At 28.3% G+C, this 14,580-nt stretch overlaps 2 protein-coding genes across 3 annotated transcripts in view; one reads left to right on the top strand and one right to left on the bottom strand.

The window, feature by feature from the left end:
* The window catches only part of LOC125872947 (structural maintenance of chromosomes protein 3), a 138,320-nt gene extending 135,567 nt beyond the window's left edge, over positions 1-2,753 (bottom strand). Inside the window, exon 1 of the mRNA XM_049553764.1 lies at positions 2,738-2,753. The gene's annotated coding sequence lies outside the window, so the exon portion shown is untranslated. The remainder of the gene's footprint in view (positions 1-2,737) is intronic.
* Positions 2,754-5,477: 2,724 nt separating this feature from the next.
* Positions 5,478-11,672, top strand: LOC125872358 (putative axial regulator YABBY 2). Of its 2 annotated transcripts, none has more exons than XM_049553074.1 (6): positions 5,478-5,883; positions 8,162-8,281; positions 8,727-8,859; positions 10,594-10,642; positions 10,754-10,829; positions 11,314-11,672. In XM_049553074.1, exons 1-6 carry the CDS (start codon positions 5,803-5,805, stop codon positions 11,428-11,430), a joined length of 576 nt encoding a protein of 191 aa, XP_049409031.1. In that variant the 5' UTR covers positions 5,478-5,802; the 3' UTR covers positions 11,431-11,672. The 2 variants fall into 2 exon arrangements, with proteins under 2 accessions (XP_049409031.1, XP_049409030.1); XM_049553073.1 differs by having other exon boundaries at positions 5,502-5,883; positions 8,724-8,859.
* Positions 11,673-14,580: the final 2,908 nt, after the last annotated feature.

Genomic DNA, 14,580 nt, shown 5'->3' with positions numbered 1-14,580 from the left:
TCTATTTGAATTTTTGCAATATTAAAAATTTGAACCCGATTTCTTCATACTTATAGTTACTCTTCCCCTTCGATCCAAAAACTTTATCTATTAATTCTGATGTAATAAATTTTATTTGAGAAAAAATGAGGCTTCTCAAATTAATCAACCGACAAAAGATAATAAAGTATAATAGGAAATTGTACGGATCAAGATTTATTTTTCCTATTGGTGTCTAGTATTTATATATATATATATTGGGATCCAATTATATTCAAATATTCACATTGCAAAATTCATTTCTGAGGGCGGCGCTTTCAACATATTTTTTTTAATTATTATTATTATTTTAAAGAGCTCGAACTTTTGATAATTAAGAATAAAATGATCTCAACCATTCCACCATAAATTATGTCGATACGGATGAATATATACACTAGGGTTAGTTGCATTTTGGGGTTAAGGTAGAATATAAATGAGTACCAAAAGACTTGTTAAAGTGGTCCAAAAAATGCTGGACACTTTGTAAGCAACCCACTAGTTCACTGTATCTATATAATTTATGGTCCCTTTTTTATTCATTTGTTTGCTATCGTAGGAACAACTACGAGAATGTTGTGGGAGATCGATTAGATTGAACAAAATATTATTTGTAAATTTTCATATTTGTTCTTCTTTTTGTTTGTTCGTGATGACAAACTAATTGGCTTATAAAAATATGATATATGGAATCTGTATAAGTTTGAACGAATTGACTTAATCTATTTTGATTTGTACAATTCGGATTTATATCTTTGAGTTAAGGTGATTTATGTTAAATATGTAGTATAACTTGATCCATTTAATTTTGTCAAAATATTTTTGTTTTTGTTTGATAATGTTATATAATGTCATAATAATAGTAATAATAAGATTAATATGTAATTAAATAGATTACAAGAAAATAAAGAAACTATAGTTTGGTATGAGTTGGGAGTTGGGTTATGATCCATTATTTAGCCCATAATCCAACCTATATAAACTCGAATAAGCAGGTCAATAACCTGCTGTACATATATATAGATATATGTAACTTCAATTTATTTCAACCTGTTTATTTGATATCATAATTCTTCTAGAATCGAAATTCACTTGATTTTCACTTACATAAATCATAAATATAATATTTAAAATTATATCCAAGTAACTAAGAAATATTTTTTACATAAAACTCAAATATTTCTTGGTAAATTTAATTTTCAAAATAAAGTATATATAGATCTTGTTTCACTTGATACGCTTTATTAATTATTCAAACACTCATAATTTATATTTATAGAAGAAAAAATAAAACTAAACCACAACTAAAGTGAAACCAAACAATTTTCTAATCAATAAACATTGTAATTAAATAACGTGTAACATATGTGTGTGCTGTCAAATCAAAATAAGAAAATAAAACTTTGCTGTTTGCATGTATACTGTCACGTTCATATGTTTTGTACGATAATGCAACCCTTAAAAAGCTTTGATTAAAATAGTAAACTATTTTTTGTTGGAGATGAATAAATCGGTATTTTCTCTTTTTAGTTGCTGCTCTTGGAAAGAAAAAAAATCAAAGAAAAATCATTAAACTCAAAGTCAATCCCTCATGCCATTTTTTTTTTAATTTTCATGTTTCAATTAATTTCCTTTCCATATTTTGGTTCATTGTCTTCTGTTTCTTCATCTTTCTACGTACAAATTATATTAAATTGATATATAACATGCATGTATAGGTTTTCTCCCTCTTATTATATTGTTTGTTACTAATTAATTAGATTTCTTTTCTTTCTAAAAATCTAGCTGAGATCGGATTGAACAGCTGACTTTATAAAAATATCCCTCGATTTTCAATTTATTTTTCTTATTTTGATTTGATTTGAAATTTTAACAAATAACATAGAAAGTAAATCTCATAAACTTAAACAAAAACATGTATAATGTGTCAAAATACTCATTGAATCTTTGTGATCTACAATATCAGGTAATTAGATGTAATTGGATATAAAAAGTTATTATTATTAAATATTTATATATATATATATATAAAATAAAAGTTTATGTTTTTTTTTAAAATAATAATAATATTTTTTTGTTATTGTTGTTAAACTACCCTTATACTTATAGGGTTGGTAGACGTTGTATATATAAACAAAAGTAGAGGGGGGTTTGGCTAACCTCCATGAAGTACAAATAGTATGCTGTTAACTATTCAACCAACAAAAAGATCAGAAGGATCTCATTGTACCTCATGTATTCGATGAAATAATCGAGATACATATATAATGTACTTAATGAAATAATTGAGATATACGTATAATTTGAAATAATTGAAATATACATAATTTGATTTATATATCATCGTTATAAGAAAATGCATACTTACATCTAGTTTTTGAAAAGAGCAATGCTCATTGGTGCGATGACATTTTTACTAACATATTTATATTTTGAGATGTTACTCCAAATTCATTTTTAAAATTATTTCTCCATTTGACTGATCTATTTTTCTTTCCTCGTACCATTTGATTATTCTATAATTGTAATTTTTTTTAAAAATACAACACAAAATTTTGATACCTTTAACCATACATTAATTGTACATCAACTTGTCAAGTTGCTCCCATGAAATGAACCTCACAACAAAATGACATCAGCTTAAGCCAAAATTGTGGATAGTACTGTGGCAACTTATAAGGCCACCACCATCACTCTCTTTCTTCAAGTTAGTAGCTAGGGAGGTGTATGGACTTCACGAACCCGTTTGACCACAAGAATTATTCATTTTTTTTTATTGATTTATTTGAAAATTAATATATTTGGTGGTACTTTAAGTCCAATCTGAAGTTATATTTCAAATTTGATGATAAGTATATTAAAGCATAAACGTTATTCTAAATATTCATTGTAATTAAGGAGTATAACCAAACTCAATTATAACTCAAATTCAATACATTTGTGACTTTTTGCAGGAATATAACATACACCATCTCCTGATAGTTTAACAAACAAAGTATATTTCAAATAAACTAAAAAATATTTGAAATATATGGACAAACACCTACTAAGCTTGCACTTGTACCTGTCATATGAAATTATAATTTGGATTTGCAATTGGAGATTATTGTAATTTCAAATTCCAAATTCTCAAAAAAAAAAAAAAGTGAGGGACTCCGAATTTTCTTTTAACGTACCACTTGACTCATTTAAAATTTGCATTAGAAAGAAAAAGCATGCTCAACGTGAAGAGCTTATTCGTATCATGTGAAAGTATTATATTAAAGAACAACTAGCTACTATTATCGTTGACTAACAGATCTTCATAAAACGATGTGTATTTAGAAGTTATTTAAAAAAATGAAGATATGTGATTTGTTAATGTGAAACATTAGAATATTATGATATCTTATTTATGAATTATGATTTTTTCATTCAATAAAAAAGTATGAAAATTGAAATTTTTAAATAATGTTCACAACTTAATTGTGGTATTTATATGAAGAAAAAAAACAACAATTTAAATAATTCAAATAATTTTTTTAAAAAAATTAACTAAATTTCATATCACGATTTCATATCGTACGTTGAGTCGAGCCTAAGTCCTTGTGCTAGCTAAAACATTCCAAAAGCATTAATACATCGCCCCCTTCGTCCGCTTCACATACAAGCAGAGTGGTCACTTAACCAGATGCACTCCCACCCACTCATTCCTTCAATCATATTACCTCCCCCACCACCACCCCCACCCCCCCAAAAAAAATAAAGAATTTAAATTATATTGTATGATTATCTAATTGTTTTTTAATATTATCAATATAATTTAATCTATAATAAGTGATAGCAGATTTTTAACTAAGTTAAAATTAGTGCAATTATCATAAACGTTTATCTGTAATTGTCTTCTAAATTTAATATTTTTATTTAATTTTCACACTTTTAACGTAAAAACTAATCTCTCTTTTATATAGCATATTTGTGTACCCTGTGTTAGAGAATAAAATCATATACACCTTACGGTTAAATTGAAATTTATGATTCTTGACCTCAAGTTAATATATATAATAATTAAATTTTTATAAATATTTTTCATACACATACAAAATTTAGGTAAAAGATATTCAATTCGATTAAACGCGTAGGTTACACGGATCCACCACTACTTAATTGCAGCATCAATTAGTTAAACATTTATTTGCACCAAAGTATATTTATAATAACCAAGCCAATTAATAAATATCACTTAAAGCATTATTAGGTACTCCCTTCGTCCGTTGCTTTAGTTTAAAATATTATCTCAAAATAATTATTACTTTAAAATTTTAAAATTAATAGCCTAATGACCATTATTTTTAGCTATATTCTTGACATTAAAGAACTATTTTAAAAAAATATAACTCAATTCTCAAAAAAAAAATAAAAAAATTTAATAAGTAGGAGTAACTTAGTAAACTATATTTTGTTCTTCTCCATCCACTTTTATTTCTATATAGCTAAAAATAGATGTCTACTTTTACTTGTTCACTTTAAAAAATTCAGGAGATAATTTATCAACTATATAGTTCCTAATTTGTCCTTATTATTAACTATAATCATTTCCTAAAATATTCAATTTATTATATTTAAAGGATGACATAATTGAATGTCATTTTATTTATTGCTCTTTAAGGGGTGTGTCAAGTCAATACAAGACAAGTAAAAAATGAACAACGGGAATGTAGACATCGAAATTTTGTGAAAATCTACAAGACGAGCCTAGTTTTAGCTAGAGTTCTTAAAAGCTACTCTACCATAAACATCAGCTCACATATATATAACATGTAATATATTCCCTTGAACTATGCATCTCAAAAATTCCATTAACTCATGAAATATTCACAAAGAGATCAAAGTGTTATCACACTCTTCTGAAAAATCCAAATACTTGAGGATCCACAAAATCTCCTTACACAGAGTTCAAATAAATTTTAAGGAGCTCTACATCACCCTAGTCGAGAAAGTTGTTTTAGCCCTCAAATTTTGGAGATAATCAAGAGATAAATATGAGATTTGTATTCATAATCTTGATAAGTGAAATCATTGTTTTTTCTTTGTTTTGTGATTATAGTGTATTTTTTATGTTTAAGGAAAAATACAACAAACAAAAAGTATAAATCATTTTTTTTTACAAAAATAAAATGAGCTAAAACGACAGTTAAAATGAGATTGAGAAAGCTATATACTTGTGTATGAAAAGACACACAAATGTACATCTTGTATCTATTTACTATTTGGATATAACAACTTTGTGGTAGTAACTAATTTTGCATACTCTATTAATTACACTTGGTATAGATATGCATGACAACAACAATACCACTATATTATATGATGAAGATGATCCACTACTTCCTTCACTCACTTCTCATCCTTCACCCCCCCCCCACCCATCCCTCCCCTACCCCCACCCCACCCCCACCCCCCTTTGCCCCTATACCGACCAGACCAAACCATTCCAATCCCATCAATCTCTTCACCTCTAATATGTGTTTGTTTTGTACTCTTTCTTTCATTCATCTCTCAAAACCTCATACCTTATTTATCATCTCCCCCTTTACTAGCCTTTTCTTCCCCCTTTTTTCCCCATCTTTTGTAGCTAGGTCTTTTCAACTCTCTTCCTAGCTACTAGTATTTCATAACATGATGAACATTACACATATTTCTTGATTTTGACTCATCCTTTTACTTCAGAGCTCGTCCTTGATCCGCCTCTTAATTCTTCGATCCGTATTTTCAGACTTAAAAAGAAAAAAAAACTTATAAGAAATGTCACTTGACATGACATATTCATCTTCCTCAGAACGTGTTTGCTATGTTCATTGCAACTTCTGCAGCACAATTCTTGCGGTACACTTCTTTAATTTAATTTAATTTGATTTGAAACCCTTTTTGCTAGTTTTGAAATGCATGTTGGCAAATAATTTTAGATCGAATCATTAGAAGAAGAAGTCCATTTTTTCAAATTATAAAATGATGATGAGTACAAGTTCAAATTAAAGTTTAATTGTTCCAATTTTGTTTGGATTTTTTGAAAGCAAATCTTTTGAAATTCAACAAAATCTTGTTAAAATGAACTCTTCCTTTTTTAGTATAAGCGACAAGGGTTAGAAATATGTGGAGATGGTTTCTTCTACGGTCTCTCAACTAATAATTATTATTTCAAAAAGTCATTTTTTTTATTAAAAAAAATTGAAATCAAGAAAAAAGATGACTTCTTTTTTGAGATGATAACTATTAGTTAAGCGAGAAATTGACTCAAAGATATGATGTAATTGGAGAAATTTTGCTTCAAAGTGTTATAATATTTTCATATTTTATGCTAATTTTCAAATAATTGAAAACAATCTTTCATTATTTTCTCCTTTATTCTTCTTTTCCTTGCTTGTTTTTTTTGAAGGTTAATGGAAGGAAATATAAATTGAGTTGAAATCCGGTTAATTGGTTCCCAAACCCTATCTAACAAGTCTCTAGACAAAAAAATATATTGTACTAGTTTGACTAGAAACAAGCTAAATATTTAATTTCATATACTCTATATATAAAATATAGGACTAGGGTTTCTTGTGAGTAGTTTTTTTAAGGATTTAATTAATTAATTAATTGTCACGATTTAACAAGCTCGTTAATTATATTCCTCATAATTTGGTTATCATTTTGTTTTTAATTCTCTTACCAATTAATTGGTCGATCCTCTTTTTCCTCATCAGGTTCGTACTATACTTCACACGCTGATCATAAATAATTGTACTAATTCTTGAAACAATCAAATTCTTTTTCATGAAAATAAAAATTGGAGTATGCATTTGTCCACTGGATAATAAAAAGATAATCCTCTTACAATAAGATATATTTTTCTTTAATTTATTTTCCTCCTTATTTTGACCATTCTTTGATATTATTACTAACATTTTTTTAAATCATTATCTTTTTCATCCATTTATGAAAATGTAGTTACGTTGCTTGATTTGAAGAGACAAAATGAAATTGATGATGCTAGAGTTTTACATCAGAAAAAATATTTACTTTGGATATCACATATTTAATTATTTTTTTACTAATATAAATTATTTTAAATATATTTTCTGATTATGTGTATTTCATGATTTCTGTTGTGGTCATGTCATTTTCCTAGTTTACTCACTTTTCTGGTGACTGAGTAAATGGTCAGAAAAAGTCGATGAGAGAGCACCGAAAGAAAAGGAAAAGAAAAGAGATGAGTCCAAGAGCCTACTTTAAAGGAAACTCCTTATAGTAATTTCGGGTTTGTTTTCTTACATGAGCACTCAACTAATATTTATGTATTTCGAGAAATCACTTTTTTCTTGATTTTAAGTTTATTCAATAAAAAAATAGTTGATTGACCATATGAAAAATCAACTTTAAAAATGTGTGAAAAATAAGTTTTGGATATTTTTTTTTTCGGTTTTCCATCCGGTGTCTTACATTGGAGCCCGACTAAATTTGAATTCACACACGAAGTCTTACATTGGGGTAAAGCGTTTCCTAACAAAGGCAACTTTGCACCCAAGGAGGCTCGAACCCGAGACCTGTTGGTTAATGATGAAGGAATACTTACCACTACACCACAACCCTTGTTGGTAGTATAAGAAGTTTCACTAAGAAAAAAAAATGAATTTTCGTTTATAAAACACATAAATTGGAGTTGAGGGGTAACTCACTTGGGGAGCTTAGTATGCTTAAAATTTTATTTTAGATCGCAAGTTTGAATCTTATCATATGTATTATATATTCTTGAATTCGCTAACTACAATCCGGCTATGCCATTAGATTGAGATTGTCACCTTCCTATTTGATATTGTTATACCATCATTAATTTGCTCTGTTATACTGAATGGACGAGGTAGTAATAGATTTAATCATTACTACAAACCTATTGCTAACTATTAAGTCCAAGTACATAGAATGTATGTTTCAATTTGCCAAATCTTGCAACTGCAAATAGTGAAATCTCGTTAGGCACAAATTAATAAGTACTCTATAAGGATTATGCTTTATTTTTTTTTATTTTCTGGACAAAAGTGAGCACTTGTATGATGTTGTGTTTGTTAATAAAATAGTAAATTAATTACTCAATTTTGTTTCTATTGTTGTTATTGTATGTCAGGTTAGCATTCCATGCAACGGTATGATGACAATAGTGACAGTAAGGTGTGGACACTGCGCAAATTTGCTTTCTGTTAATATTTCACCTTCCCTTCAGTCTCTCCCCATTCAAGATTTACAGGTATATTTTACTCTCTTCGTTTCAATTCGATTCTTGTGATCTTAAATTAGAAATATTTCAAATGTACCAAGATGCCGTTTAGTCTTATGGTCTTAAATATGCGAAAGGAAAGAGGCACTCTTTATAAATTGGACTAAAAAGAAAAATATGACAACAATTTGAAACGGAGGGAGTATTTATTTATTCTAGAATCTTTTTAGTGTTTGCCTTGTACTTATTTAGTTAAGTCTTACAAGAATATGTGGAAATACTTAGTTCAATTTCAAATTCTTTATTTCTAATACCTTAGAGAGTCTATGTCGTTGAGACATAATATAAAATTTTAGATGAAATAATCACACAACTTAACAGAGACTTTCATATATATATATATATACACTAATTGGTATATGCAAACTATATGTAATTGTATAGTGTATAATGTGTTATTATGTTGAATTAGCAGAGACAAAATGAGCCAAGTATTGAAGATGGGATGAGTAGAGGTTATGGGTCATCATCCTCTTCTACAAATTCATTTCACAGATTTTCTCCCATTCCTACTGATCATGATCAACCTAGATCCCCTCCTATTCGCCGTAAGCGCTCTCTCCATTTCTCTAATTACTTGTTCACTATAAGATATTAATTTTGTGTTCGCACTCTTTTTGAAAAATTTAAAAGAGGGACTTCATGAAGAACATACATACCTATGTCACATGCGTGTCTGATTCTTTTTAAATTATTACCTAACTACTAGAATGGTTTGAAAACAAGTTGAGTTCTTTGATACTAGTGATTTTGAACCTCTTCAACCAAAGAAGAGCAATTGTGTACCATCTCATTATTAGCTGGGTCCAATTGTGTACAATCCATCAGTTGATTGTGACATTACACTTGTACCCAACTCATATGTAATACCAGTATCTTGAAACATAGGGTAAGTACTTCTGAATTCCTTGCTGCACCCTTTTTCTCTTAGGTCCTTTCTTGGAATAAAAAGGTATAGGCATGACTCTAGTCTCTAGATTAGTCAGTTTGGTGATTTTCAGTGACGGAGCAAGAAATTCATAAAAAATGATTTCTTAAAAAAATACTAGTGTGTCACACCTAGGATTTGAAACTATAACCACAAGGTACTCCATAACTTTTGAACCACCTTTGCTATTATACTAGAATCTTCACTTGTGTCAAGGGAATTATCTTATTTGACATAATACAATTTTCCGCGAAGGGGATTCAATTCTCCTTGCCTCTCTTTACTTATATCAAGTTGAAATAATCTCTTCTTAAAGCTAGCTAAGTAATCAGTTTCCCTTTAGATCCGCTCTTAATTAATTTCAGGTGTCAAAATGGTTAAATTAAAAAAAGATTTTGAGCTATACATTGAGAAAACTATACAATGTGAATAGATTTTTTAATTTTATTTTATGTGTATGTATTAGATATTGAATCTCATTTAATACAAGAATAGCTTTCCCCTCTAGTGATAGAGGGGTCAAAAAAATGTTTTAGGTTATGAGTTCTATTTCTCCTGAAATGTTTATAGGTGTCTAAACCAAAAAAAATATGTATTTCAACACATGATAAATACATTTTGATGTGAGATTAAATTAGGTTTTTAAATTAATCTGAGATCTCTAGTTAAAAATGGATAAATCACAATCAATCATTCACTGTAACCCACGCTAGTAAGAAGAATATGACTACTTATGTTAGTTAAAACATCTCTAAACTCTTGGGCACCAACACTTTTGACAAAAATTAAATTCTGACCATCCAATCACCAATCCAAAATCTTGATCGAGACAGTGAGTTAAATGGTCCAAAACATAATAAATTCTTTTAAAAAAAACTACACAACCAAATTAGGGACAAATGTATATTCTAGCACATGACAAATATATATCATCAATTGTAACCTTGTTTTACCTAAATTTACCCATACCTTATAGTGCATAAAACATCACGATTTTCATACAGTAAAATTATGTCAATTGGAAATAACAAACTAATGTTATCATAACCTTTCTAACAAACATCATCTAACTCTCTAAAGGCGAATTCATAATTTATTATATATAATGACATAACACGGCTAGCTGAAAAAAGTTAGCTAGCTAACGCACAATGACTCTTCTTTAATAGGGGTTTGTTTCTTTAAGTTCCATCCAATCCATTAAAAAAAAGTGTTGCTCGCTTCCTCTCAGCCACTAGCTAGTGGCTCATATAGTAATCGATATTCCTACGTGCTCCTCCTTGCCTTCCTACAACGGTTTCGACCTTCAAAATGTTATAATTATATGTTCAAATATTTGTTGAAAACTTTGCAGCACCGGAGAAAAGACAACGTGTACCTTCTGCCTACAATAGATTTATCAAGTAAGTAAAAATAATATAATTTTAAGTAGCATATACATTAAATTAAGAAATGTGTGAATTAGATATATATATATATATATCTATGATGTTGTTAATTAATTCAATGTGTAGGGAGGAGATCCAAAGGATAAAGGCAAGCAATCCTGATATTAGCCACAGAGAAGCTTTTAGCACTGCTGCCAAAAATGTAAGCTATATATTACATACATTTAAAAATTTTTTAGAGATTTTCATGCTACATGAGAATTGAAAAATAATTATTTCATCTCAAAATAACTTTTGCTATGTAGGCTGAGCCATATATGAAGAAATTAGAAGGAAATGAAAAATGCAATTAAATCTAAATATATCAAAACTGTATATTAATATTCAATAAGTAAATACACAAAGGACAGGATCGATGTAGAGTGTGTTCGATACAAAGAAAAATATTTTTTTTAAAAATAAATAGATTGTTTACTTATTTTATTGAGATTCTATACATATGCAAGATATTAGTAGAGAAGTCATTTTTCTGAGTTTTAGTGTGACTATTAATTTTTTGGGCAAAATGGTATGGTAGGGGAAAATAAACAGAAGAGGCAATAAATAGAATAGTGTGACTAAAGAACTTTATATTTATGTGAAAAATTTAATTACCTTTTTTGATATTTTACTGTATGTTTTTGCAGTGGGCACATTTCCCTCATATGCACTTTGGACTCAAGCTGGATGGCAACAAACAAACCAATAAATTGGATCATGCTGTTGCAGGAGAGGGTCCTCAGAAAACCATTGGTCTATATTAATTAAATAATAAATAATATGATCTAGCTATATTATGATCACAGATATAATATATATATTATATGATTATATAGGTGAGATATATTATATATATATTATATTAATCTCTCCAAACTAATAAACTGTTTTTAGCTCTTTCAGCATCATCCCTTTTAGGGCCTTGGATTCCTTGTTTTTTTATTCGTATTATAAGTTGTAACTATTAACTATGTTTACTCCAATAATATACGCTTGTTTATTATTATTATTAGTTTATTACTATTATTTGCGTTTGTTTGTGTGAGCACACTCTAAGGATGTGTTTGATACGGAGGAAAGCATCTGAGTGATAAAATATATAACTTTTTATCGGAGTATTTTTCTCTGCTAATTCATGCACATTGATGGTTCTAATATAACCTTACAACTTCATATATATTGTGATATAGTATTAAAATTCAACATTATATTCTAATCATAAACTATATCAAACTTAATGTTAGGATTCTATGTCCTAATCCTAAACTGTGTGATTTTCTATGTTCAACATACTTATTAATTTACATGGTTCTTATAAATTTTTTAATGAAAAAGTTTTTGATGATCAACCCCCTTGCACCTATTTGTCTCCGCCCCTAATCTAAATTAAGAATGTTAATTGAACTAGGACGTGATGTGATACATGTTAGTTTTCAATTACTCAATATTAATATTTATCATAGAGATCTATTAATAATTTTCTTATAAATAACTGGATTCTGAGTATTTATTCTTAACATGGTCAGCATATCAAGGCTGGCTTTAAATTTTTTGGGGGACTTTTCAGTCATATGGTATTCAAACGCCAAAGTTCGAGTAATTCAACGATGAATATTGGCCAACCAGTTGTTCATAATTTGGGTAAAATTGATTCAAATGGAAAATTAAATTAAATTAATTAAGTAAATTGATATTTGTTTAGTTTTGATTTAATTTGGTTAGGCTTGCTTTTAAGTTTTAAAATATCGATAAGATTGCTTTAGTTTGGTTTTATTTTAAAACAAACTGAATTAAAAAATTGAACCAAATCGATAAGTTATATCAATAAATTTCATAACTTTATATATATATTGTATACTTTTTAATGAAAAATTCTATTATCTCTAATAGGTTAATGAGCTAATTTACCCCTTAAATTCATTTATGAAAAGAAACTAACTACCAGATTTATATGTTTCTTATCATCTTTATACACTTGATTAAAGCTTACATATATTAAGAGAATTCCTCTATAATTCAAGAAAATTGTATCCACCACAATAAAAAGTTAATGATAGATTACAAGTTGGAAAATGATGGATTTCTTTTCCTGATTATAAGGGGAAAAAAAAATACCAGTATATTTCTTTACACCGAACTAGACCAACAATAACCAAACTCAATGGATACAAATTATATTTGATTTGATTTTAATAGTTAAAAAACGATTAAATTAATTTGGTTTTGATTTTACCCCAAATTCAAACCACGAACATCACTAACTGGCCTACTATAGGGGAAATATTTAATTTTTCAATTTTAAAGCTTAAAACTTGAGATTTCTTATTAAGAATAGAGAAATTTCAATCAGGTGATCAGAGACACACACATGAAAAGAGAGAGGGTACCAACAAGAAGGAATGTAGTAGAGTGGTAAATACTCCTTCATTCTTAATCAAGAGCTCTCGGATTCAAGTCCTTTGGATACGGAGTCACGTTCGTTTGGAAGTGTTCTACTTTTTGACGTAAATCCAGATTTAATCGAGCTCTAATATGAATACCAGATACCAGATGGAAAAAGAAAAAAGATAAGAGAGAGGGTGTTGATAGTAACAGTTCATGATATTCATGAGTCAGAGTCAAATCAGATTCGAAATGAAGGGATGGGACCAAATAAACACCGAATTTGATGGCTCTGCTAAACTAATTAATATAAAACTTGTATGGCGTTGCACCAGCGAGCTTTAAACCAATTTGGTTTTGTCTCAGCAAAAGTCATGCACGCCATTACTTACCATTTAAGGTATCAATAAATACCATATTCTAAATTCAGTTACTATAACTAATTACACCATTTTTGGAATATCTCATTACGTCTTTATGTCTTTCTCTATTCCAAGGATCACTAATTCATTAATGGAGTTTAACATAATATATATACCCTATTGTTATATTATATATCACACTATTTTATTGTTGTTATTGTTTCTTTAATTCGTAGATTTAATATTGTTTTTCTTATTAACGGTTATGATTTCTTTGTGTTTTTTTCTTCTTCTTCTTGATAGAATTTGATGCTCTTGAGCCGAGAGTCTTTTGAAAATAGCTTCTCTACCTCCTCGAGATTACACTCTACTCTTCCTTAACCTCACTTATTTATATTAAACGGGGGAGAATTATTTAAATCTCCTATTTCAAAAAATAATATTTCTGAGCCAAAGAATAGAGTAGACCAAGTAAAATGTTTTTAACGCAAAAGACATACTCAAGTCACGGCTGCAGAAATATATATAAATTATAACCCTAGCTTTATTTTCATTAGTATCATTATTATTATTATTATTATTATTATTATTATTATTATTATATTACTATATTGTATAACCTAGCAGCTAGCTACCAAGATTTATGTGCTTTAAGCATTCAAGAAATGAAAAGACCACGTACTATAAAGTATCAATGACTTTTGACAAGAGTGGACACAACACAATCATGGAACCCTCAACTCACCTTTAATTATTTCTTTTTGGCCTTTCTTTATCAATAATTTGATCATCTTTTAAGTTGCAATTTTTTTTTAGTGTCAATTACTATTTTTCTGTTTCGATTTGTTTGTATTATTCTTTACAATTATTTATAAATTTAATACAATAAAATCAACCTTTTCATTATAAAAGACATAAAATTAAAAATAAATTGAGCTAGTGAATCAAATCTCTCAAAAAGATATTGGTTGTGACTTATGAGTGGTGAAAAAAAAAATCTAATTGGAAGTTTTCTCTTTAATATCATATTTTTTTAAGAAAAACAATTATTTATGTCATTCACTAAAAGTTTGATTCGACTCATCTATATGCTTTTAATTGAGGTTTTTTTATTTTAAAAAAAGGTATTGGCTTTAAGCTGCAGAATCTGTAATGTCAAATCATGTTAGT

The sequence above is a fragment of the Solanum stenotomum genome, chromosome 8 (genome assembly GCF_019186545.1).
Source record: "Solanum stenotomum isolate F172 chromosome 8, ASM1918654v1, whole genome shotgun sequence".
Classification (NCBI taxonomy): Eukaryota; Viridiplantae; Streptophyta; class Magnoliopsida; order Solanales; family Solanaceae; genus Solanum; species Solanum stenotomum.
This window is presented reverse-complemented; position numbering and strand designations above follow the sequence as displayed.

Coding starts and splice junctions, on each gene's coding strand:
- LOC125872358 (XM_049553073.1), top strand. CDS start 5,803: ATGTCACTTGACATGACATATTCATCTTCCTCAGAACGTGTTTGCTAT. Junction 8,282..8,723: donor TCCCCATTCAAGATTTACAG/GTATATTTTACT, acceptor ATGTTGAATTAG/CAGAGACAAAATGAGCCAAG. Junction 10,643..10,753: donor GCCTACAATAGATTTATCAA/GTAAGTAAAAAT, acceptor TTCAATGTGTAG/GGAGGAGATCCAAAGGATAA.